Below are 26,771 nucleotides of genomic sequence, written 5' to 3' on the forward strand. Positions count from 1 at the left end.
AAGCAAGTGCCTGATTATCCAATATCTGTGGTTGTGTACCCTAGCACTGATGACGTATGTGTCAATATGCTCCATTTATAAACTGATGCTTTTCTAAGCTAAGGAGGCAAGAAATGAAACTGTTCCATTATAGATAAGTAAACTGTCTCTAGTAGGTAAAGATCAGGCAGGAGAAGTCACCATCTCAAAGACACAGACAAATAAATACCTATAAAATAGGCAAGAAGCAATTATAGTTTGGATATTGTGCCATTTGAGAAAAGAGAGCAGAAAATGTAGATAGTAACTTCAGAGTGGTCTTGGATTGTTTTATAGCATTTTCTATCCATTTGTAGTAGATTTTGAGTAAGAAAATGGCAACCCACTCCAGTATTTGTGCCTAGAGAATCCCATGTCCCATGTGTTTCTAAACCCATGGACAGAGGAGCCTGGCAGGCTACAGTCCATGGGGTTGCAAGAGTCGGACATGACTTAGCAACTAAAACCACTAAAATCAGTAATAAAATGAGAATTGCAAGATTTTTCTTTTAATGGTAAATAGTTTCTTTAAATGACGTTTAAGCATCATGAACACAGGAGCAGTGAAAGGTTTTTTTTTTAAATTGGAGTTTTGATATATACTATTTTGTTATTGATTGATTTAAAACTTAATAAATCCGTAATAACAAAGTTGCACATATACTCTTTTAAAAAATCAACCAATCTAACAAAAATTATGACAAAAATAGCAGCCACTTGTCCCAGCCTTTCCCACCTGGATTCCTGCTCTACAGATCTGATTTGAGCTGTTAGCTATTTCTCATGGAATACATGGCTATGTTTCTAAACCACATGTTCTCTTCACTCTATTTTAATACCTCTGAGATCTTTGAGCCTTACAAGTGATGACATGCCAGTTTAATTGGCATTTTAAAAACTCTAAGACATATAACAAAATGGAGATCCTTTTAATTGGTGACATCTTAAATGCCTTATTTTACTTTTCAAACTTAGACATTATTTATTACTTTTACCTGTAACGATGATGGGAGATAATTATTTAGATCTCTTACCAACTCCTGCCTCCCCCTCCCCCCACCAAATCAAGCCATATTCACACACACACCTTTCTCCTTCTTTTGTTACATTCTAATTTTATAGTAATATTTTTCCCAAATCACTGTTCTATCTGCACATTATTTTTAGTCTGGAAGTATTATTTTAGCTGAGCCCTATAGGATAGTCACTTTTTCTTTCTCTGGTAATATTTTTTCCTCCTCCCTATTTTAGTAATTGCCTATATTAAAAAAAATTTTTTTTGCTTAGTTTTCTAAGGTTTCATTTGATTAGTTTTGTCATCTGTGTAGCTATTTCCAAGCCATCTGCAAACTACCAGAACTATTGATCTCTTCTTGATGTACTCAAATGTACACAGTGACAGTAATAAATTAATCTCAAGTTCGTCTTTTCCTCAAGCCCTTCAGTCGTCTGCCTCAGTCATCAGGCTGGTTAGCTGGTTTTTGGATCTAGTTTTCAGAATTCTCCTGGTATTTTTCAGCCCCATTATTTTGGGAAGTTCTTTTGCTTCTCAAGTGGGTGGGTTCCCTACTAGGTTCTGCATCTTCCTCTTTCTCGGTCATACCTTTGCTGGTTTTGTGGAGCTCACCTCTAACAGCTGCCTGGGAAAAGCTTCATGGGAGGCACTGTCATTTCTTGAGATTCTGCATGTCTGAAAATGTCTTTTTTTTTTTTTTTCTTTACTCAAACTTGATTGTAAGCAGGACTAGATATAAAATTCTAGGTTAGACATAGCTTCTCTCAGAATCCTGAGAGTGTTGCTCAACTGTCCTTTCCATCTAGAATGGTTGGGAAGTCTGATGGCATTCTGTTTCCTGGGCCTCTGTAAATAGTCCTTTTTCTGTCTCTGGAAGCTTTAAAACTCTTTTCTTTTTTCTTGGTGTTCTGACAATTTTCAGTTACATGCTTTGGTGCAGGTCTTTTTATTTATTGGACTGGGTACTTACTGGGCTGTTTTATTCTGAAAATGTTTATTTTTCAGTTCTGGAAAAAAATATTTCTTAGTTAATGTTCTTCTCTCCGTTTCTCTACCTTTCTTCTGGAGCTCCAAGTATTTGGGTATAGGATCTCCTATATCTTTATGGATTTTTTTTGCTATTTTCTCAACTTAAAAAAAATCAACAAGCTTCAGAATTTATTTCCCATCTATTGATTTTTTTTCAAGCCATTGTATTTTTAATTTTTAAGAACTCTTTCATATTCTGTGACTGTTCCTTTTTATAGCATCCTATTCTTGTTTTATATATGTGATATCTTCCCTTCTGTCTCCAAGGATTAATCTATTATTTTAAACTTTCTTTTCCTGAACTATGTTTGTTTATTTTTTTCGCCCTTATTTCTTTCTACCTTCTTGATCTCTGTTTCCATGTTAGAGTTTCTCCTTGGCTGTCTGGTTAGACTTTTTAAAAATTGCAATATATTTGACATGTATCATTGTATAAATTTAAGGTGTATGGTTAGAGTTTAGAGTGAAGCAACTAAACTCTTGTTTAGTTTAGGGAACTCTGTGTGCATTGGCAGAGCTCATCAAGCTAATGAAGTTTCACTCTAGTGGTTGATTTTGCTATATTTCATTGACATACCTCTAGTTTTCAATGTCTGTGTTATTCCTTTGGGTTGGTCTGTTTCTGTTTAGTAAAATCTTTCTATCTCTTGTTATGATGGTGTAAGCTTGGCTGTGAGTATTTTGGAATCTGACTGTGGGAAGGAGGCATGGATACCTTAATTAAAAGACAGTTTAAGCAGAGGGGTTTATTCTTCTGGGTTTCAGTTTGGTGCCTTTTTTCTCACTGTGCTTGAGTCCAGCCTCTTTATGGTTCAACATCTTTAAAGAATAAGCCTCCTTTATTTCTCCAAGGGCAGAAACGGTATCTTGGAAGCCTACCTCCTTCTTTTAAAGGTTCTAAGCCAATCCACATATTTCTAGTTCACTTTATGCCCCTGCTTTCAGAGATGGATGGTGCCTCCAATCCCTTCTATAGTTTTTTTCAACATGCAAAGCTTGCTTCTTGGCTCTCCCTGCCTTCCTACAAACTCAAATTTTAGCTTCCTCAGTTCTGCTGTTATTGGCCCCATATCCACTAGCTTGACAGTTTCCCAGGTTTGGGAGCCATTTTCCTTTTCAGGCCCCTAGAGGTTCATCCCATTAAAAATTTCCCTTACCTAAATTTTAGAGGGGAATCAGAAGACAGCTAAGAAAAAAAAAACCCCACACATTTGTTCAATCTGCTGTGTTTAACCAGAAATCACTTTCACATGAATTCATCACTGTGAAAATAAACTGTCTTCATATATTCTGCACCAAGGAGGACAGGCTGGCAGCCTGTGACCCAGCTCCTAAGAGACAATCTTTTTGTCCGGCACAAGGCTTACAGTATAGAATCTCCTTAGTGGGCCTTGTATGCGTGCTCTCTCTTTTTAAAAATTATTTATTTATCTATTTTTGGCTGTGCTGGATCTTTGTTTCTGCGCAGGTTTTTCTCTAGTTGTGGCAAGTTGGGACCCACTCTCCAGCTGTGATAAGGGGCTTCTCATTGTGGTGATTGCTCTTGTGGATCACGGGCTCTGGGGCACATGGGCTGCAGTAGTTGTGACTCGTGGGCTCGGTCGTTGTGGTCTGCAGGCTCTAGAGCACAGGCTTAATGTTTGTGGTACATGGGCTTCGTTACTCTGTGGCATGTCAGATCTTCCCGGCCCAAGACTTGAACCCATATCTCCTACCTTGGCAGGCAGATTCTTTTCCCCTGAGCCACCAGGGAAGCCCTGGGCACTCTTCTGTTTCCCACAGGTCTCAGCACTCCCTATTACCTCACACCTGTCCTGAACTACACACTCATGTTATTTGCCCAACCCCTGGGGGCATTTGAGTTTGTGATGCATGATCCACACATACAGAACACAATGGCATTTTATTTTTTATTTTTTTCCATTTATTTTTATTAGTTGGAGGCTAATTACTTTACAATATTATAGTGGTTTTTGCCATACATTGACATGAATCAGTCATGGATTTACATGTGTTCCCCATCTCAATCCCTCACTCCCCACAATGGCATTTTAAAGAATCTGCAGCCTAGAAGCTATCACCAGAAATAGGAGGTTTGACTATGCCCGCTGACATAGTCTTGTCCCTTTTAGAGAATGAGAGGTCACTTACAGCTTCTCTTATGAATGATAAGGTCAATGGAGAGCTTGTTTCTGTTACCTGTTCACATGCCATAAAACACACAGAAAGATGACAAAGGTTGTTGCTTCTGACCAGACCCCTAAATCTTTTTCAGTGAAATGGATTTATTAAAATATTTCAGTGAAATGTGTTTATTCATTCTTTAAGAGGTTACGGAAAAACCTAAATGAACTTTTTGGTCAGTCAGTTCAGTCGCTCTATCGTGTCCGACTCTTTGCAACACCATGGACTGCAGCACGCCAGGTCTCCCTGTCCATCACCAATTCATGGAGCTTGCTCCAGCTCATGCCCATCGAGTCGGTGATGCCATCCAACCATCTCATCCTCTGTCATCCCCTTCTCCTCCTGCCTTCATTCTTTCCCAGCATCAGGGTCTTATTCAATGAGTCAGTTCTTCGAAAGGGGTGGCCAAAGTATTGGAGTTTCCGTTTCAGCACCAGTCCTTCTGGTGAATATTCAGGACTGATACATTAAAATAAGTCTCAGTGGCAAAGAATCTGCCTGCCAATGCAGGAGATGCAAGAGACACAGGTTCAATCCCTGGGTTGGGAAGATCCCCTAGAGGAGGAAATGGCAACCCACTCCGGTATTCTTGCTTGGAAAATTCCAAGGACAAAGAAACCTGACAGGTATAGTCCATGCGGTCACAAAGAGTCAGACACGACTGAGTGACTGAGCACGCTCACATGAACTACAGTGTTAAAATAAGAATTATAAAATGTTGAGAACCAGAAGGGAGGCTGGTTTTGACTTCTTTTTTTGCCATGGAAGAAACAAAACCCCTTACTGTAGTGGGAAAAGCCACTTCCCCACACAGACACAGCCTACTGGGGGCGTAGGTGGGGGTCCTCCCTACACGTTTGGCGTTGTGTCTGGACACTTCAAGGAACAGAAGCTGGGAGATAAGGGGCTTCTATTTCATTCCAATCCCAAAGAAAGGCAACGCCAAAGAAAGCTCAAACTACCGCACAATTACACTCATCTCACACGCTAGCAAAGTAATGCTCAAAATTTTCCAAGCCAGGTTTCAACAGTACGTGAACCGTGAACTTCCAGATGTTCAAGTCAGATTTAGAAAAGGCAGAGGACCAGAGATCAAATTGCCAACATCCGTTGGATTATCCAAAAAGCAAGAGAGTTCCAGAAAAACATCTACTTTATTGACTAACCCAAATCCTTTGACTGGGTGGGTCACAACAAACTGTGGAAAATTCTGAAAGAGATGGGAATACTAGACCACCTGACCTGCCTCTTGAGAAACCTGTATGCAGGTCAGGAAGCAACAGTTAGAACTGGACATGGAACAACAGACTGGTTCCAAATCGGGAAAGGAGTAAGTCAAGGCTATATATTGTCACCCTGCTTATTTAACTTACATGCAGAGAACATCATGAGAAATGCTGGACTGGTTAAAGCACAAGCTGGAATCAAGATTGCCGGGAGAAATATCAATAACCTTAGATATGCAGATGACACCACACTTATGGCAGAAAGTGAAGAAGAACTAAAGAGCTTCTTGATGAAAGTGAAAGAGCAGAGTGAAAAAGTTGGCTTAAAACTCAACATTTAGAAAAGTAAGATCATGGCATCTGGTTCCATCACTTCATGGCAAATAGATGGGGAAACAGTGAGAGGCTTTATATTTTTGGGCTCCCAAATCACTGCAGATGGTGATTGCAAGTCATGAAATTAAAAGACAATTGCTCCTTGGAAGAAAAGTTATGACCAATCTAGACAGCATATTAAAAAGCAGAGACATTACTTCGCCAACAAAAATCCGTCTCATCAAGGCTATGGTTTTTCCAGTAGTCATGTATGGATATGAGAGTTGGACTATAAAGAAAGCTGAGCGCCGAAGAATTGATGCTTTTGAACTGTGGTGTTGGAGAAGGCTCTTGAGAGTCCCTTGGACAGCAAGGAGATCCAACCAGTCCATCCTAAAGGAAATCAGTTCCAAATATTCATTGGAAGAACTCATGTTGAAACTGAAACTCCAATACTGTGGCCACCTGATGCAAAGAACTGACTCATTTGAAAAGACCCTGATGCTGGGAAAGATTGAAGGCAGGAGGAGAAGGGGATGACAAAGGATGAGATGGTTGGATGGCATCACCAACTCAATGGACATGAGTTTGAGTAAACTCCAGGAGTTGGTGTTGGACTGGGAGACCTGGCGTGCTGCAGTCCATGGGGTCACAAAAGGTTGGACATGACTGAGCGACTGAGCTGAACTGAACTGAAGTATCTCACAAACAGAACGGGTTCCACCTGAGTGGAGGACTACTCAGCCTCCACTGCCTTCCCTGAAATGAAAGGAACTGTATGCCTTTTCAGCTTCAAGTCAACCTCCTCTTAGTGAATTGTATTCCTATTTGGTGCTGCAAGCATCTCACACTGCAGGAAGAGTTAAGATGAGGATGCTCTGGCTTCTAAACTTACTTGTGCATCATCACCAAAGGTTTGTGTGACATCCCCTTGGTGGATCTGTTTAATTGATAGGAATGGTGTTAAAACATTAAAACGTAGCCTTCAGGAATTTCTGATGTAAGTGAAAGAAGATAACATTTACTTGCAAAGTGAGAAAACCTAATGGGGTAGGTTTTTTTCTAAGATGACTAAATAGCTATTTAAACATAAATTCTAAAGTATTTATATCTCCTCTTATGAGTGTCTGGGCCCTTGTGGAGTTCAATGGGCCTAGGCTAGTCAGCTGTCAGTGGGTGGCCAGGCCAAACATTCCCTCTTCACGTCCTTACAGTGTCACGTCTATGAATAGAACCACTCTTTTTTTTTGTAGGTCATTATACTTCAAACCACATCCAAGCCATTTTCCCCCACCTTGTGAAAGTAAGCCTCTGAAAGCTGAAAACAGGAAGCAGTACTTTGCTGTCATGAAAAATTGAAACTGATTATTTCCAAACACCTCATTCAGCTTGGGTAGGAGATTATTTTAGTCTCCATGGGAACAGAAATAAAACAAGTGCAGTAACTTCTTTACTTTCAACATCTCTGCCTGAATTCTGCCATCAAATCCACAGAAACACCTATAACAAATTCTACTCCCAAATTTCAAAGGTAGCAAATGTTACACCGAGAAATGAACATCTAAGGTGGTATTTTTATTTGGTGGGGGGCAGTAGTGTTCTGAGCTCCAGTTTCTAGGTCTAGGATGTTTCAAGGATGGAGCAGGAATGATAGGGAAGAATGGAGAGGATGTTTGGGTGGTTAGGTATGCTCTCTTGCCTGGAAAGTTCTAGCTTGTGCTATTACCTCAGATAGCAAGGGTTTTAAACGTTCAAATACATTTCTTGGGGAATTCAGATATAAATATAAGAAAAATCAACATTTACTTCTAAAGTGGGTGGGACATCAGCTGTAGGCACTATTTAGATGCTTTTCCCATTTCTAATTTTTGGTGCCGTGGTTATGGTCAAAGGTGTGATATGAGTTTAAAGTGTAAGTTATCTAAGCAGCCCCATCTGACTATGAAAATGCCTTCCAAGTAATTGATGCTTCCTATATTACGTGACTTATTTCCATATGATTTCCATATTCCATCTTCTTTCCTTTTACCACTCAGGAATCCTAAGTTAACCTTTGTAGCTGAATGCATATTATCTAGAAAACCTGAATACTTATGGTTTCCCCTGAGCCATCCATACTTGGATGCAGCCAGCAATAATAAGTACCAGACCTCTTCTGTCTTGCCATACAAATCAACCATTTTCTCAGGATGGTCTCTTACAAAATAAACAATCAGGTATGCATGTAGGCAAATGCAGGCAAAAAGGCACTTGGAATATCAACACTGGTGTCATGTTAAGGAGAAAATCTAGTATAACTTTTCTAGTAACTATTCAGAGCAATTGTTTGTGATAAATAACGTGATTTTAAAAAGGTAAAAGTCTCAACTTACAAAAACTTCTATGTTTCGGGTACATGTTTTCTGTAACTGTCCATATATGTGTAATATGTCTGTTAATCTAGCTGCACTCTGGGTGTTCTTGATGTCAGTGAGACTGTGAGACTGAAATTTATCTGCATGATTTGTGCGATTATTATGTATATCAGTTTAGTGAGTGTAGAGGGTGAGGTATAATGAATATCCTTTCTTGACTCCAGTGAAACATAAGAATTGTGCTTTATGCAGAATACAGTATTACACAATTACTCATAGGCATGAGCTAATCTTGAAAGGTCAGGATGGAGCAGTTTTCAGTATCTACCTGAAAACTGTTCTCTTTAAATTTTACTCACAAATTGGCTAAAATTCGACATAAACACCAGGGGAGAAGACCTTTAAGCATAGGTAAAAATATCTTCCTCATTTATTGCCTTGGCAATGATGTGTTTCTTTTTTACAAAGTGACTCTTAAGAAAGAGTGGCAGGGTGATGTAATCAGAATAAATCTTGCAGAGCTGTCTTTATGGCTGAGCATTATTCTGTCGACAGTGCCGTGCTTAGATGCTCAGTCGTGTCTGTCTCTTTGCGGCCCCGTGGACTGTAGCCACCAGGCTCCTCTGCTCATGGAATTCTCCAGGCAAGAATACTGGAGTGGGGTACCATTTCCTACTCCAGGGGATCTTCCTGACCTAGGGATGGAACCTGCGTCTCTTGCATTTTTTTACATTGGCAGACAGATTCTTTACCACTAGCACTATCTGGGAAGCCCAACAGTCAGTCCTATTTTCTCCCAGTTTTCAATTAAATCAATATTTTTAACTTAAAAATATGATTTTCATCTAGTGAGGCATTGTTACAATTAGAAATTTTAAGCAAAGGTATCTTTTGGGGATGGTGGTATATTTATGATCTTGCCTGTGTTGTATATGGATTAGAGCCTCAGAAAACTAAGATCTTGGCATCCAATCTCATCAGTTCATGGCAAAAGGATGGGGAAACAGTGGAAACAGTGAGGGACTTTACTTTTTGGGCTCCAAAATCACTGCAGATGGTGACTGCAGCCATGAAATTAAAAGATGCTTGTTCCTTGGAAGAGAAGCTATGACCAACCTAGACACCGTATTAAAAAGCACAGACATTACTTTACCAACAAAGGTCCATCTAGTCAAGGCTATGGTTTTTCCAGTGGTCACGTATGGATGTGAGAGTTGGACTATAAAGAAAGCTGAGTGCTGAAGAAATGATGCTTTTGAACTGTGGTGTTGGATAAGACTCTTGAGAGTCCCTTGGACAGCAGGGAGATCCAACCAGTCCATCCTAAAGGAAATCAGTTCCGAATATTTATCAGAAAGACTGATGCTGAAGCTGAAACTCCAAAACTGTGGCCACCTGATGCGAAGAACTGACTCATTGGAAAAGACCCTGATGCTGGGAAAGATTGGAGGCAGGAGGAGAAGGGGATGACAGAGGATGAGATGGTTGGATGGCATCACCGAATCAATGGGCATGAGCTAGAGCAATCTCCACGAGTTGGTGATGGACAGGGAGGCCTGGCGTGCTGCAGTCCATGGGGTTGAAAGAGTCGGACATGATCGAGCGACTGAACTGAAGTGCCCTCTAGGGAGCAGCAACATCAGCACACCTGAGCTGGTGGAAATTCAGCAACTCAGAAGTGCTGACTCAGCACCTGCATTTAACAAGATCCCTGGTGATGGGGAAGCACTGGCCTAGAAGACATGAGACTGGAAGTAACTCTTTAACGTGGTGTTGAGTTTGGGAGGTTGCTCCGTACATTATCTTGGGGAAATAGTACAGCCTTATGATCATTAAAGTGTTTATATTCCTCTGTCTCTATTGGTGGAGTTTTGAACAAGTTTAACTCTTTATGCTTCAGTTTGTTTGTCTGCAAGTTGGGATTTGAATAGCAATTTCCTCAAATGGTGGTGAGGTTAGTATAAGGCGAGTGTAGAGAAAAAGAGAGCTAGCTGGGCAGTCAGACAAGAAAAGGGAAATTTATTAGAGGGAAGCGAGAGGGTGACTGGCCCTTCAGGGGAACCAGTGTCCTCCCTTTCTGACGGGGTCTCTCTTATACCCCACCAATGAAAAATTCTCTGAAGGGATGGTTAAGTTTTAGCCTGTAGTTGAGTCCTGAGGTCACATAGCCGGAGGTCTAGAATCTGGTGGTCTCGTAGCTGTGAGAAGGTAGGCGCCAGTGAGAAAACAGAATGTCCTTTGGGCAGTTTGGTCAGTCTCAAGGATCACTTGAGATCACTAAAATGATCACTTGATCATTTTATTCTTTGTTTGTGAGGTCAACATAATGAGCCATCGCAACGATGAGATCCCATGTGGGCCCTATCAGTGAGTTTAAGTATGATCATGCATATGAAGTGTATGGAACATAAGATCAGGTACTGGGCAGAGTACCCAATAGACATGAGTCTTGTCACCATAGTCTGTCTCTTCAGGTACAGACTATGCTGGCTTTTATCTGTGGGAGGCACATTTGAGTTTAGTTCAAGACCATGAATTACAGTCCTGTGGGAAATGGAGTGATGGACACAAACATGAATAAGAAAGAACCCTTGCTTCTAGAAACTTCCAGAAGGGCTCACTAAAGCTAAGGTTGATATTTCCCCATTATTCCACAGTCATTCCAAGCATTGTCTGAGGCATCTACTCGATAGCAATTCATGTTCACTGTTTTCATATCACACAAAGCAGAGGATAACAGTACAATGAGATTAGAGTTTGAATGGTGTTCTGAGGGTGCAGATAAGGAGTGACAACTGGCCTGAGGGGACAAGGATGGCTTTGAGAGAAGGTGGGCTACTCCACATTCAAGGTCGGGAGGGGCGGCCATGAGGAGATACCCCTGGTCCAAGGTAAAGAGCAGTGGCTGCGCTTTGCTGGACCAGCCGTGAAGAGAAACCCCACGTCCAAGGTAAGAGAAACCCAAGTAAGACAGTAGGTGTTGCGAGAGGGCATCAGAGGGCAGACACACTGAAACCATAGTCACAGAAAACTAGCCAATCTGATCACATGGACCACAGTCCTGTCTAACTCATGAAACTAAGCCATGCCGTGAGGGGCCACCCAAGAAGGCTGGGTCATGGTAGAGAGGTCCGACAGAATGTGGTCCACTGAAGAAGGGAATGGCAAACCACTTCAGTATTCTTGCTTTGAGAACCCCATGAACAGTATGAAAAGGCAAAATGATAGGTTACTGAAAGACAACTTCCCAGGGCGGTAGATGCCCAATATGCTACTGGAGATTAGTGGAGAAATAACTTCAGATAGAATGAAAGGATGGAGCCAAAGCTAAAACAATACCCAGTTGTGGATGTGACTGGTAATAGAAGCAAGGTCTGATGCCGTAAAGAGCAATATTGCATAGGAACCTGGAATGTTAGGTCCATGAATCAAGGCAAATTGGAAGTGGCCAAACAGGAGATGGCAAGAGTGAACGTCAACATTCTAGGAATCAGCGAACTAAGATGGACTGGAATGGGTGAATTTAACTCAGATGACCATTATATCTACTACTATGAGCAGTAATCCCTTAGAAGAAGTGGAGTAGCCATCATGGTCAACAAGAGAGTCCAAAATGCAGTACTTGGATGCAATCTCAAAAATGACAGAATGATCTCTGTTCATTTCCAAGTCAAACCATTCAATATCATGGTAATCCAAGCCTATGCCCCAACCAATAACACTGAAGAAGCTGAAGTTGAACAGTTCTAAGAAGACCTACAAGACCTTTTAGAACTAACACCCAAAAAAGATGCCCTTTTCATTATAGGGGACTGGAATGCAAAAGTAGGAAGTCAGGAAACACCTGGAGTAACAGGCAAATTTGGCCTTGGAGTACCGAATGAAGCAGGCCAAAAGCTAATAGAGTTTTGCCAAGAGAACACACTGGTCATAGCAAACACCCTCGTCCAACAACACAAGAGAAGACTCCACACATGGACATCACCAGATGGTCCACATCGAAATCAGATTGATTATATTCTTTGCAGCCAAAGATGGAGAAGCTCTATGCAGTCAGCAAAAACAAGACTGGGAGCTGACTGTGGCTCAGATCGTGAACTCCTTATTGCCAAATTCAGACTTAAATTGAATAAAGTAGGGAAAACCACTAGACCATTCAGGTATGACCTAAATCAAATCCCTTGTGATTATACAGTGGAAGTGAGAAGTAGATTTAAGGGACTAGATCTGATAGACAGAGTGCCTGATGAACTATGGACGGAGGTTCATGACATTGTACAGGAGACAGGGATTAAGACCATTCCCAGGGGAAAAAAACGCAAAAAGGCAAAATTGCTGTCTGAGGAGGCCTTACAAATAGCTGTGAAAAGAAGAGAAGTGAGAAGTAAAGGAGAAAAGGAAAGATATTCCCATCTGAATGCAGAGTTCCAAAGAATAGCCAGGAGAGATAAGAAAGCCTTCCTCAGTGATCAATGCAAAGAAATAGAGGGAAACAACAGAATGGGAAAGACTAGAGATCTCTTCAAGAAAATTAGAGATACCAAGGGAACATTTCATGCAAAGATGGGCTCGAGAAAGGACAGAAATGGTATGGACCTAACAAGCAGAAGATATTAAGAAGAGGTGGCAAGAATACACAGAACTGTACAAAAAAGATCTTCATGACCCAGATAATCACGATGGTGTGATCACTCACCTAGAGCCAGACATCCTGGAATGTGAAGTCAAGTGGGCCTTAGAAAGCATCACTATGAACAAAGCTAGTGGAGGTGATAGAATTCCAGTTGAGCTATTTCAAATCCTGCAAGATGATGCTGTGAAAGTGCTGCATGCAATATGCAGACAAATTTGGAAAACTCAGCAGTGGCCACAGGACTGGAAAAGGTCAGTTTTCATTCTAATCCCAAAGAAAGGCAATGCCAAAGAATGCTTGAACTACTGCACAATTGCACTCATCTCACATGCTAGTAAACTAATGCTCAGAATTCTCCAAGCCAGGCTTCAGCAATATGTGAACTGTGAACTTCCAGATGTTCAAGCTGGTTTTAGAAAAGGCAGAGGAACGAGAGATCAAATTGCCAGCATCTGCTGGATCATCGAAAAAGCAAGAGAGTTCCAGAAAAACATCTATTTCTGCTTCATTGACTACACCAAAGCTAATGACTGTGGGGATCACAATAAACTGTGGAAAATTCTTAAAGAAATGGGCATACCAGATCACCTGATCTGCCTCTTGAGAAACCTGTATGCAGGTCAGAAAACAAGACTGTTTCCAAATAGGAAAAGGAGTACGTCAAGGCTGTATATTATCACCCTGCTTATTTAACTTATATGCAGAGTACATCATGAGAAACACTGGGTTGGAAGAAGCACAAGCTGGAATCAAGGTTGCCGGGAGAGATATCAATAACCTCAAATATGCAGACGACACCACCCTTATGGCAGAAAGTAAAGAGGAACTCTTGATGAAAGTGAAGGAGGAGAGTGAAAAAAGTTGGCTTAAAGCTGAACATTGAGAAAACTTAGATCATGGCATCTGGTCCCATCACCTCATGGGAAATAGATGGGGTGCAAACAGTGTCAGACATTATTTTTTTGGGCTCCAAAATTACTGCAGATGGTGATTGCAGCCATGAAATTAAAAGACGCTTACTCCTTGGAAGGAAAGTTATGACCAACCTAGATAGCATATTAAAAAGCAGAGACATTACTTTGCCAACAAAGGTCCGTCTCGTCAAGGCTATGGTTTTTCCAGTAGTCATGTATGGATGTGAGAGTTGGATGGTGAAGAAAGCTGAGTGTCGAAGAATTGATGCTTTTGAACTGTGGCGTTGGAGAAGACTCTTGAGAGTCCCTTGGACAGCAAGGAGATCCAACCAGTCCATCCTAAAGGAGATCAGTCCTGGGTATTCATTGGAAGGACTGATGTTGAAGCTGAAACTCCAGTACTTTGGCCACCTCTGACGAAGAGTTGACTCATTGGAAAAAAGCCTAATGCTGGGAAGGATTGGGGGCAGGAGGAGAAGGGGACGACATAGGATGTGATGGCTGGATGACATCACCGACTCAATGGACATGGATTTGGTTAGAATGTGGGAGTTGGTGATGGACAGGGAGGCCTGGCGTGCTGCGGTTCATGGGGTCACAGAGAGTCGGACACGACTGAGCGACTAAACTGAAATGAACTGGGTCTATCAGAGTGAAGGTAGATCCTTCCAGGCAGAGGTAGAAGGAACAGGATGAATGGCTACTGCCAACTTGTCATTACAACTAAAAAGTCATCCATTGCCTAAGTGCACACACTAATTTATGGAAGTCATCCTTTTTTGGTATGTCTTCCTGACACATTTGTATTACTTTTAAGAGTGAATAGAGTTCAGAAACAAAGAAGGCTATTGAATGGTAAATTTGTCGTGAAAAGTGCCTGACAGCGAACTCAGAAGCAAAGATAAAAGTAAGTAACTAAAACGAGGGTGATTAGTTTATGAAAATCACACCTAGCCATCTCAATGGACTAGAAGTTGAACATCAGCCTGCGTTTTACCTGTATTAACCAATAAGAGCAAGGTGACTGCTGTGTCTTGCTGTATTTTATTTGTTTTCACCGTGAATGAGATTTAGATGGGATCCTGTTCTAAGTGTCTCACCAGAATACAATTTCATTAGTGCAAATCCTATACTATACTATTTCACAGACAACCTCTCAACTCCTTCCATTCAATCCAAGAAAAATGGAGTGGTAACAGTAATAAACATATATATATATATGCATATATATGTAGCTTTTCCAGTTTTTAATGGTCTCATTTGGTCCTTACTCAATTCTGTGAGGTCATTATTTCCACCAGACCACAGCTGTCTCATCTTGCACAGTATATATTTTACACTGCCAGTTGACATCACCATTGTAGAAGACATCAGTAGGCAGAAATTTTGTCTAGGAACCACTGCCCCCCCGGCCTCGTGATCTTCTTCAAGTCTGAACACGATCCCTTGGGATCACGTGAGAACTGGCTCTTGCAGGAAGGAGAGGTGACTTCTTGTATGAGAGCTCTGCTTCCCTTCACTGTAAAAGGGACAGTGTGATCGGACCTGGGGGAAAGGGCTCTTCCCTGCCTGTCTCTCTTCCTCCTTCACATTCTCAAGTTGAACTTGTGATTCTTACTCGCACCTTTTCCGTTTCTTTCTCCCCAAACCCTCCAACCCCACCCTCTTGGTGATGTGTCTACTCTCCTCTGTTGAAATTAACCTCATCTGGATCTTGTAAGGTTCTTTGGGTGAGTGGCAGCGTGGAACGTGGGCTCTGTGTACAGGTCACCCCCACTCAATGCGCTGACACCAGAGTCTGGAGGCTCTGACTGTCCCTGTTTAGCTGGGCAATCAGCCAGGCTCAGCTTAACAAGCAGAGGCTGAGAACTTGGGGATTTTGAAGAATTTAAATAGTTGCTAACTTTTTTTTTCTTTCATTTTTTGATGAGGTGGAACAAAAGCACACTTAAAATATAATGTGGCTGTCTATTAATGGACACCCACTCTCTTATAGAAGCAGTGTTTTTTAAATTTTTTACTTCTTTGCAAGCCCTTGCTATGGTATAGATTTTATCCTTGTGTGTGTGTGTGTATAGGTATAAAACTCAGTGTTCCTTCTGGGGATGATTTGATTGATGTATACACTGGAAACATCTTTAATAATTGAATGCTTGCTTCAAAGGAGATTACACCAAAAAGCGCATTGCTTTTCATTTATTCATTATGGATCTGTCATAGAAGCATTTTTTCTTTCTTTTTTTTTTTGTCCTGAATTGTAGTGTTGTAGTAATAGTAAATTTCGTACTACACTCAGGATATTTTAAAAGATTATAAGCCTTTTAACTAATGTTATTGTCCTATTTAAATTGATCAAATTGGTATTTCAGCCCCATAATCTTGCATTTCTGAAAGTTGAGCTAACCAGATATGGCTTCTTTTGATGACTACTAAAATAGCTGTGCTGGGAAAGTCTAATAGAAATAATGGGATGAAAACATAATACTGCTTGTTAGTAGTGGTGACAATAATAGCAAAGAGAACAGAGCCTGAATTTAGGGCTGGGTATCTCTGTCCGTAAAAGGAGATTAGTGTATATGGCAGCCCAGCTCTTTTCATTAAAGGGAAAAAAATGAATATTCATTTGGGAGTAAAGAAAGGAGTAAGATGAGAAACTCAAAACCAGAAACCAACACTCTATCATTTGGCAATTTTTAGGTATAAATCCAGATGTCAGTAAAGGAAAACAGACTTTTCCCCGCTGAGACAGCAGTAGTCACCTTAGCAGACTTTAGCAAGCTCTTGTAATATATTCTCAGAAGCAAGGGACCTATCTAGATTCCTGAATGATTACACTAAAATTTGAGTTTTCTGTTGTCATTATTAAAGATTTTGTATTAAAAAATGCTAACTTCTCTTTAAAACCAAAACCCGAAGTTGTTTTGAATAAGGCAAGTTTTGTTATTGTTGTTTAGTGGTGAAGTCGTGTCCGACTCTTTATGATCCCATGGACTGTAGCCCGCCAGACTCCTCTGTCCGTGGGATTTCCCAGGCAAGGATACTAGAATGGGTTGCCATTTCTTTCTCCAGGAGATCTTCCAGACTCAGGGATCGAACCCTGGTTTCCTGCATTGCAGGCTGATTCTTCACCATCTGAGCCACCAGGGAAACCCTAAAGCAAGTTTAGGCATAGTAAAGATTACATTTTCCAGGAGACTAATAGACAGTTATCCAATTCTCAGAGATAATTTGCAAAGAAATCATTTTATTCTTACTATTAGTGCTGCAATATTTCTAGATTTTGTCCTGTCCTGCTTCTCATACTCTGCCTAATAATCTTCAAAAAGTTCGTCCCCTCGATCGACTGGTCTTTAATAGAAATCCAGAATTGTTTTGTTCTCAGGTTAGTAATTCTTTAAACAGTAAAAGTATTATTGTCAGCTGCATGAGTCATATTTTCTGGCCATTGAAAGTACCCTTGAGTGTGCTTACAGCAGCAGCTAGGTAAATTATCAACTGCTTGTGTTATTACTGTGAGGAAGAATACAGGACTTTGGGACAAGATTGCCTTGGGTTCCACCTTAGCCCTGTGTATTCACCCGCTTTGTGATGCTGGCAGCATTGACTGATTTCTCATTTATTTCTCCTTATTCATATAATGGGCATCAGAAGCCTGTTTCATAGAGTTCCCGTGAGGGTTTTCGGAAATGATGAATGTATGAGGACTGAGAGTGACATTTGGCTCTCACGGGTGATGGGTGCTCAGTGTCTTTTGCTGCCTGTCTTTTGTTCTCCACCTGTAAATGCAGTTCATACCGTGCTATAGAAATCTCTGTGCACAGATGTGTGAGCTCTGGCCTCAGGCCACCTCACCCCACCTTGAGTTACTGCTTTCCCCACCTGCCCTGCGACCATGTGATGTGTGACTGCCCCGCTCTGCATTCTTTGATGTCTTTTCCTGTTCAGAATAATGTGTTGAATTTTATCCAGAATTTTTAGTCTACTCTGCTCCATCTCCTCCCTCCTTGACTTCCAAAACTGAGCGCATTATGGAAACTTATAAGAAGACTACTTATAGCCCCATGAGAAGAATTTGGGGCTTCCCTGGTGACTCAGGTGGTAAAGAATCCACCTGCAATGCGGGAGACCTGGGTTCCATCCCTGGGTTGGGACGACCCCCTGGAGAAGGGAATGGCAACACATTCCAGTATTCTGGCCTGGAGAATTCTGTGGACAGAGGAGCCTCACAGGCTACAGTTCATGGGGTCACAATGAGTCAGACACAACTGAGTGTCTTTCACTTCACTTCACAAGAAGAATTTGGGCAGTTAGAGTAGAATGGACTTCCAGAGTTAGAAGGGAGGTCGGAGTTACTGCATCTCAAACCTTCATTTTCCAGATTCCATATGATTAAGGGACCTGTTCAATGTCAGATAGCTGGAAAGAGGCAGCTGTGGGGTCATAACATAAAATAAATTCTATGTTCTTTCTACCTGATCCTTAAAAAAAAACTATTATTTTATTTATGGCAATGAAGAAATATGGTAGGTTCAGGAAAGAATGAGAACAACAAATGAGAAAATATTTTAATTTTTTTTTTTTTTTAGGATCATGCAGTGCCAAGTGCTTTGCTAGGTACTACATATAACTTATTTACTCCCTATGTAAGTTTTATTACATTCTTGTTTTACAAGTGGAGAATCTCAAATTCAAAGAAATTGGGTAATAGGCAATGCCTGGCTGGGATTTTAACCTGGATCTTTCTCTCTCCAAAATATCGCCTCTGGAGTTTTGCCTCTTGTTCTCTTTTAAAACAGACTTACATGTATCCAAAGAGCAGTAAAAATTCCTTTGGAGTTTATAAAGTACTTAAGCATTTTTATGGAAGGAACCTATTGTTTCTTGGCTTTGGATCTTCACGACAATCAGTTTTTGTATTTGCAGATATACAGTCCGCTCTCTTAGGCATTATGTGAAAAGCTGTCCACATTTTTTTTTAGAAATCCTGGATTCACATCCTTGGCATCGTCGTCCCCTTTGTTCACACTTAGACATTTAAATACATACCAAACACTAGTGGTAGGGATGATAACCTCTCCCCAAAGAATTTTTTTTAAATCTCCTTCTCTGGGCCAGACATTCCACTAAATATTGGCCAAGGATCTTATAGTTTAATTTTCTCTTTGCCATGGGGAGTAAGAACATTAATTTAGGAGTCACATGCTTTGTTCTCATTCTGCCTCTTCCACTTATAAGCAGTGGAATCTTGGGCTAGATACTTGATCTCCCTGTGCCTTCGTTTTCTCACCTGTAAAATGGGAATACTACCAACCTTATAGGATCATTGTGAGAATTCAGTGAGAAAATATTTGCGAAGAGTGGTATCTATAGCCATTCAGTAGAGGTTAACACAGGACATACTATATATGTGCAAACGTACGGAAGTTTTACTTGACAGTCATACTATAATTATTATATTATTATAATGTGCTATGGAAAAATCTCTGGTCTGCTTCCTATCTTTATCCATTATTTCTTCTGATCCATCAGAGGCCAGCAGAAATAGTAGATGAGGAAGAAGACAGAGAGAAAGAAAACAAGGAGGTGGAACAGAAGGAAGATTTCTCAGGAATGAATGGTGAAGTTAAAGAGGACGAAGGAGATCAGGAGAAGCCCGAAGCTCCAGAGCAAGCCGAGGAGATCCCAGATCACAGAGAGGAGCAGGCAGGCTCTGCTGCTCGTGTGAATGGAGGGACCGACGAAGAAAACGGCGAGGAACTGGAACAGGTTAATAATGAGCTTCAAGAAGCGGTGGATGAGGAAATAAAGTCTCAAGGAGCTGGCAGTGGACATGAAGAGGTATTTCTATAGGATTATTTATAAGGATTAAATATTTATAAGGGTTAAAGGCAATATTGAGTCATTTTTTTTCCCTTGTAAATTTTATTGCCTCTGTAACTGAAGAACTAAATATCTTTATTTTCATCTGTTTTTCCCTCAGGCTGACTTGGACCCTCAAAGACCACCAAAACCAGAAGTAAAAATCACTAGTCCACAAGAAAATGATGACAATGAACAAAACAAGGATAATCTGTCATAGCATGGATGATTTTTAAAAAGAAAGTATATTGAGTATAAGAAAAATGAAGGATTAAATACTTGAAGAATAAGTATATAGCTATTGCTAAGCATAATGTGACAATGTGGTTGAATACTACCTACTGAAATTTAAAATTAGAGGCCTGACTAATGGGAAAGACTAGATAATTTTGAAGAATTACTAAAGGACAGTGACTTCTTTTTATGAGCTGTGTTTTTAAAGGTCATGTAGAAAAATTAAGTGTAATAGAGGGGATTTTGCCCTGGAAGACAGTTGGCCACTTGTCTTTGTAAAGATGGAAAAACACAGGACCATACCTGTTCTTGAGAAGTGAGATTATTAGATGGCAGCTTATACTAAAGCACTTATCTAAGAGGGCTTAGAATTTTAAAAAATGATAATAGGAAAGCATGTACTATTTTTTTTTTAAAAAGCAATAAACTCTTGAATAATTGCAATTTAGTTTCAGAGATAATTTGAAGATGGCAATAGACTGAAATGTTTCTGTGTCTTGTTGACATTCCTTTCTTTCTTCCTCCTTAGCCAAAATCCACCTTAAAAGAACTAAAAGGAAAATGCAAGGTATTCATTTTGGAAGGAGGAAGTATTCACTCAGTGTATTCCAGGACAATATTGTCATGCCCCTGCCTTAAGTACTGCAGGTTTTAATCGTCCGGCTTTAATGACACACACTCAGGAAGGAATTACAGAATGGAACACCTAATTGTATCACTGAGCCTGTCTGGGTGGTTTACAAATTCTGGTATCCAGTGGATTTTAGCTGATCCAGTCTACCATTACCAATAATACTCCTCTCTTCTTCATATTATTATGTTAGAAAACTCAATATTGGATATTCCAAAGATTGAATTTTCTCCAAACAGTTTTTTAACAAAAAGAGCAAGGCCGTGTAGTAGATAAAAAACCTAGGCTGTAAGATTTTGTTACGCCTCAGTTTCTCTTGCTTTTTATGTTATTTTTATTAGAACTGCCCTGTCATATTTTTTCCCTTAGGGGTATCAGCAAATACTTCTTTTCATGGTCAGTTATATTTAGACTTTTAAGGAGATTCTTTTCTCTATAATTTGAAGCTATAGGATAGGAATTATTGAAAAAAGTTTAAAAATTGTCATAATGAAACCAGTTCCTGATTATAGTTCTAGGGTTAATTAAATTAAGTCAGATTGCCTCGTCAGGTATATGTGGGGAAAAAAGGTCCCGTTAGTTTTGAATATTTAAGAGATGATGTAGTTCTTCCTTAAATATAGAAATAATATGTTTTTTCATATTAAAGAGTATTTTTTGTTAGTTATGTAGAAATTTGCAATTTTAACTTCTTGTGCTTTCATAGAATTCATTATTAATGATGATTTTGAAAGATTTACCCCCCCCTCCAGGTTTCATAACCAATCACTTGGAATTAAAGTTATATAAAGCACTCAATAATACTATAGAAAGCTGATATATTTTTATTAAAAACTATTTTAATATTTTCCATAAATAGGAAGTATATGCAGTGACTATAACAGTATTGGAAAGAGATACTGATATACAGGTATATTGATCTAGGAGGATGAATTATAAATGGGGTACTATATTTCTAACATAAACTCTAGATTGTTCTTTCTACTAGTAGGTTTATTTTTTCAAATGAGACAGTATAAAGCTTTGCAGGTGATAAGCAATCATCTTAATAATCTTTGTTGCTAGGGCAATAGATGACTTGGTTTTTTAATGTTAAATTCCCACACTATTACTAGGTCTGGAGTTAATGATTTCAAATAGTTTATAAAAATAAAAGATTGCATATAAGAAATTATAACTAATTATCAAGGTGATTCTTCTTTCTTTAATGAGGATTTTATCTAGCTCTTCCTTCTTCAATAAAGATATTGTCTCTCATTTTTTTCTGTTCTTTGCTTCATCATACTTAACATTTTGGAGAAGGGAATGGCAACCCACTCCAGTATTCTTGCCTGGAGAATCTCATGGATAGAGGAGCCTGCCAGGCTACAGTCCATGGGGTCGCAAAGCAAGACGTGACTGAGCGACTAATACACACACACAAACACACTTAATATTTAGGTTTGGAGGAACTTTTTAAGAGTCATCTTAGTGAAGCACAATGTCACTTTAAATAAAACACAAAGTTTGGTATTTAAATATACTCTAAGAAAGTGATAGGCTACAATAACTGTAGCAAAAAACATTAACATTGGGATATAATACTTCTATGTGCATATTTCACCACCTATCTATAAGATATAATTGTGACCTAAGTTGAGGAATGAACAATCACTAATGACTTTAAAACACTTTGCAAGCATATGTTACTAAGGAAAAAAAAAAGAAAAAAATGTCTTATCAAGGAAGGAATCATTAACAGATGATTTCTGTAAATGGTCATTTTGGAGATGACTTTAACACACATGATGCAAATTAATTCACCTCCCAAACGACATTTTGCTTTTGGGAATGGTGGCCTCCGTGGCAGATTAGTTGCACAAATTGAGACTCACTGACTGGTTTGGAGACCATTTATGTGAGTGAGCAGAAGAAATCTTGGTTAGGCTTCAGCTATTGTTTTATAAAGGGTTCTATGTAAAACCAATGGAGCTTTTATGTGGTGACCAGTCATAGAATGTTTTGATCTGTTATTTCTTGTGATAGTTTTCATAGTTTTACTTTTTTATTTTCATAGTTTTTATTTTAATGAAATGCTTTTCTTAAATTTAATTGCATTTAATACACTTGTCAACAATGGGTTTGTTAGTTGAAATGGAACACTGGGAGTTACGCAGTAACAATAGGGAAGATTTTTCAGTTCAGTTCAGTTGCTGTTGTGTCCGACTCTTTGCTACCCCATGGACTGCAGCACACCAGGCTTCCCTGTCCATCACCAACTCTTGGAGCTTACTCGAACTCATGTCTGTCGAGTTGAACTAAAGTCATTTTTCATGCAAAGGATAGTTTATCTGGTTTAGCTTATATTTAAATAGCATTTGAGCATCCATGGATTTCTCATATAAAACAAGATACTCTGGCCATAAGATAACTTTTTACTTATTATATTTCTGTATGGTCATAGGATGACTTTTTATTTAAGACATTTTTGGGGGGCGGTATTAGAAAGCCAGTCTCATAGGAAGAGATTAATACCCTCTTGTGCCTTCTGTTTTATTCTGTGTTAATTCCTGTTGTCGTATGTAAGCATAAACCCATTTTTATGTATATATATATGAATGACTTGGAGTCAGTTAGATCTCTCTGTAGGCTTACAACTGTGAAGCCATACTAATATGAACTTATGTTAACTCTTCTAGTTTACAGCTCATAAACCAACATCCCCGAAAATTTCACTGAATACCCTATCTTCTACGCAAGGGATAAAGCAAATTCACCCAGTTAAAATTGTGGCCACTGAACAGCAGGAAGTCTTCTTTGTTTTGTTAACTGACTCTCCTAAAGGATCAGCTCTATCCTTTCATTTTTTGCTCAACAAGGAGCCAAGGCAAAAATTTAGAAAATAGATTAATTGCTAAGCAGAAAACTTCACATCTGAACTGTTGCCGATCTGAACAGAAATAGACCACATAGATACACATAAGCACGTAACAGACACACAGATGCACTCACACACTTTAAAATGTTGAAAAAGTCCTCAGGCACAGCATTATTAATGCAATAAGGCTCTTGAGAGAAGCAATGGATATAAACTGTTCGAAAGGAAATGCTAAGAAATGATGTATATCATGGTGCTTTAAAAGTTGGTTCCCGAAGACTATAGGATATTTTAAATTCTTCTCAAAATAAAAATCTACCAGCATTTTAATGGAAAATTAATTCTAGGGAAGGGTGAGATATGTGTCTATCTATATAACTTTATTTTCCTAAATTAACTACAGAGTACAGTTCTTCAGTCATCAGTCTTAAGTACCAAAAACTTCAGGTGCAGAATATGTCCTGCCAATACAGGGTCTGTCAAAAGTCGTTGTTGCTTGTTAATGTGTGTGTGATTTCCATGAACATCTAGAGAGGAGTCTGGTATCAAGTAGCCAAGTTCACTACAAATAGAATAAAAGTCTGACTTCTTAATCTATTAGTTTATCTAACTTTCAAATTCAGTGCAGAAGATTTTTAGATTCCTTGTATGAGTGATACATCCTGAAATGGAACAGTTTTCTTTTCTTTTAAGGTTAGTCTGCTTTTCTGAGGTGACGAGCATGTACAGTTCTTCATTATTAAATATCGTTTTTGTAAATAGTGTAAGATTTTTGCTTTTCAGAAAATATCCTGGTATTTGGATGGGTCTGATTTTGTTCTTACTACATGAAATTTGTATATTTCTTACCATGAAGTCTAAGTGACTTGGATGAAGAACAAATAGGTGCTCCCACATGTTGATGAGGAAGAAAAATACTGTTTTTGAAGAGGCATAATGTCTTGTAGGATATGGGGAATTAGGAAAGAATTTTTAAAAAGTCTTGATAACAATAAAACATTTATAAAATCAGGAGATGACTAATGCAGGTTCATTGACTTAAGCCAGCAATGACTTAGCTTTAATCTTTGAATGGGACCAAGTGAGTTCTCTGTAGTTTCTTCTGCTTAAACATATATTTTAATTGAAGGCTTGAGTTATTGTCATAAATGTAATGGCATATGGGAAGAAGAAATGACAGTAGTAAATTTTAGAAGAAGATTGCAGAAAACCTATCCAATTTTTTTGCTTCAATGTTTTTCCTTTGTCTTAAATCCTTAATATGTCCAAAGATAATGGGTGATTATTGAAGTTTTATGTAAAAATTAAGTTGAGCTCATCATTTTTGTATGATTTATGTTTAGAACTCCTCTTTGTAAGGAAAATTATTTATGTTTTGATCAATTATGAGCATTTAGGTTTTTATTTCTGTATCAGTGCTCACTCTAAAATATGTTTGCTCTATTTTTTCTCACTCTAAAATATAAGTTTGCTGTATTAGTTTTAGCAAATAGATCTGTGTTTTATATAATTAAAATGTGTTTGAATAGTTGTTTGTTTATAATGTTGTGTTGCTAATATTTCATATATTAATTTGTATATGATATTTTTCACAAGCATAATAGTAACTTTTGATTTGAACCATGTGGAAATTCAGCACATTAAAAGATACTTCTGTTTCTATTTGGCATAGGTATTAAACCTTATTATGTAAAGAAATTTTTTTATAGCTTCATATACATGTTGTTTAGCTGATAAAAATTTGAGGAATTTTTTTAAAAAATTGTTTTTTTCTTTTATGAAATATTAGAGAAACACAGGTTCAGAATTTTTGCTATGATAAAGATATCTTTAAAACAGAGAAAGTTACTCACATTTTTGTACCTAGAGCTATAGGAATAAATTCACAGTTTTACAAAGAGATTGGTTAAAGTTCTGCTTTGGTTTGTGAGAGATTCACTGCCTTCATTGTGTTGAGTTAAAATTGTTTTTTCTCCTTTAGCGCTTGAAAAACAAAAGCAATTAAGCACATCCATTTCGCCTTCTTGATGTGTAATAACAATGTGTGTGATTCAGTTACCGTAACTGAGAGCACATTAATGTACCTGTCAACTGTCAATGTGCAGTTGACCTCTGTATCTTTGTTATTTCAAGGGCAAACCTGAGCAATGGAGGAGGCCTCTAGATTGTCAAAGTCAAATCTCTTTAGCCCATATGACTAATTGTCACTAGAAACTTCCCACAACCAACAAGGACTGTAGTTTCTACAAGGGATTGTAAAATGGCTAGCATGCATTGGCTGTAAAATTCTTAATTATGAAAATAAATATACAACTTTCCTGCAGGTTTCTAAGTATTTTTCCCCCCTTGGAATGGAACTGTAATCTTTTAGATCATTGTCCAGGTCTCTCAAATGCCCTCACAAACTTGATCTTTCATTAACAAGACAAATAATTCGGATATGTCCCACACTTCTGTTTCCATTTATTATGGGTTTAGTAATAAAAATGATTTTCAATTGCAAAAAAAAAATACACTTCAAGTTTTAAAATTCAATGAGACACTCCTCTTGGTTTCATTGTATTTGTTCTTTTTGGATGCAGAGAGCTCTGGTGACTGTCCTGGCCTTCTCCTGACTCTGGTCGCTAATATTCTGACTTCTTTTCCTTCTCCTCAAAGTTTCTCTGAGCAATCTGCGGGACACAGTCCCCACCCTGTCCCCAGGCCACGAGCTCACTCAAGGACGGGGGCCTGGAGAACGCCGGGGAGAAGGCTTTGATCCGACCCACACTGCAGTCTCTGCCACGAGGACAGTGTCAGGCTGACCGTTGACGAAGTGGCTCTCTAGCTGCCCTCTGGGTCTCACACGAACTGTCCCCTCCCCCAGGTTCTCGCGGTATCTGGTCCAGCACGAACAGCCACTAACGGCTGTGGGCCAGCCCCACCCCTATTGCACTAATACATTGACTGAACATGCTATTTTCCCCTCATTAATTTGTAGTGGGATCTACCCCAAATTCTCACGTGTTTTAGGGAAGTTCTTGGCCCAAGATTGGAGGACCGTCCTGTTATGGACTAAATTACATCCCTCCAGATTTGCAGATTGAAGCCCCCAACCCACAGTGTGACTGTATTTGGAAAGAAGCCCTTTATAGAGGCAATTGGGGTTCAATGAGGTCATAAGAGTGGGGTTCTGTTTTATAAGGCTATCCTTAATAAGAGGAAGAGGCTCTGGAGGAGCTTACTCTCTGTGGAGAAGGAAATGGCAACCCACTCCAGTATTCTTGCCTGGAGAATCCCATGGAGCCTGGCAGGCTATGGTCTGTGGGGTAGCAATAGTCAGACATGACTCAGCACACACACACACTCTTTTTCTGGACACGTGCAGAGGAAAGGCTCTGTGAGAACACAGCAGGGAGGTCACCATCCACAAGCCAAGAAGAGAGGCCTCACTAGAAATGAAATCTGCCAGAACCTAGACTGTGGAATTTGAACTCCAAAACTATTAAAAAAAAAAAATAGT

At 39.3% G+C, this 26,771-nt stretch overlaps 1 protein-coding gene and 1 long non-coding RNA gene across 3 annotated transcripts in view; both read left to right on the forward strand.

The window, feature by feature from the left end:
- Nucleotides 1-25,719, forward strand: part of DCDC2 (doublecortin domain containing 2) — a 144,196-nt gene extending 118,477 nt beyond the window's left edge. For both annotated transcript variants that reach the window (XM_065912389.1, XM_065912387.1), the window contains exons 9-10: nt 19,218-19,526; nt 19,669-25,719. In XM_065912389.1, coding sequence (XP_065768461.1) covers nt 19,218-19,526; nt 19,669-19,767 — 408 coding nt within the window. In that variant the 3' untranslated portion in view covers nt 19,768-25,719. The remainder of the gene's footprint in view (nt 1-19,217; nt 19,527-19,668) is intronic.
- LOC136151348 (uncharacterized) overlaps nt 1-26,771 on the forward strand; it is a 1,173,899-nt gene that overhangs the window by 129,166 nt on the left and 1,017,962 nt on the right. The window lies entirely within an intron of this gene.

The sequence above is a fragment of the Muntiacus reevesi genome, chromosome 20, assembly GCF_963930625.1.
Source record: "Muntiacus reevesi chromosome 20, mMunRee1.1, whole genome shotgun sequence".
NCBI lineage: Eukaryota > Metazoa > Chordata > Mammalia > Artiodactyla > Cervidae > Muntiacus > Muntiacus reevesi.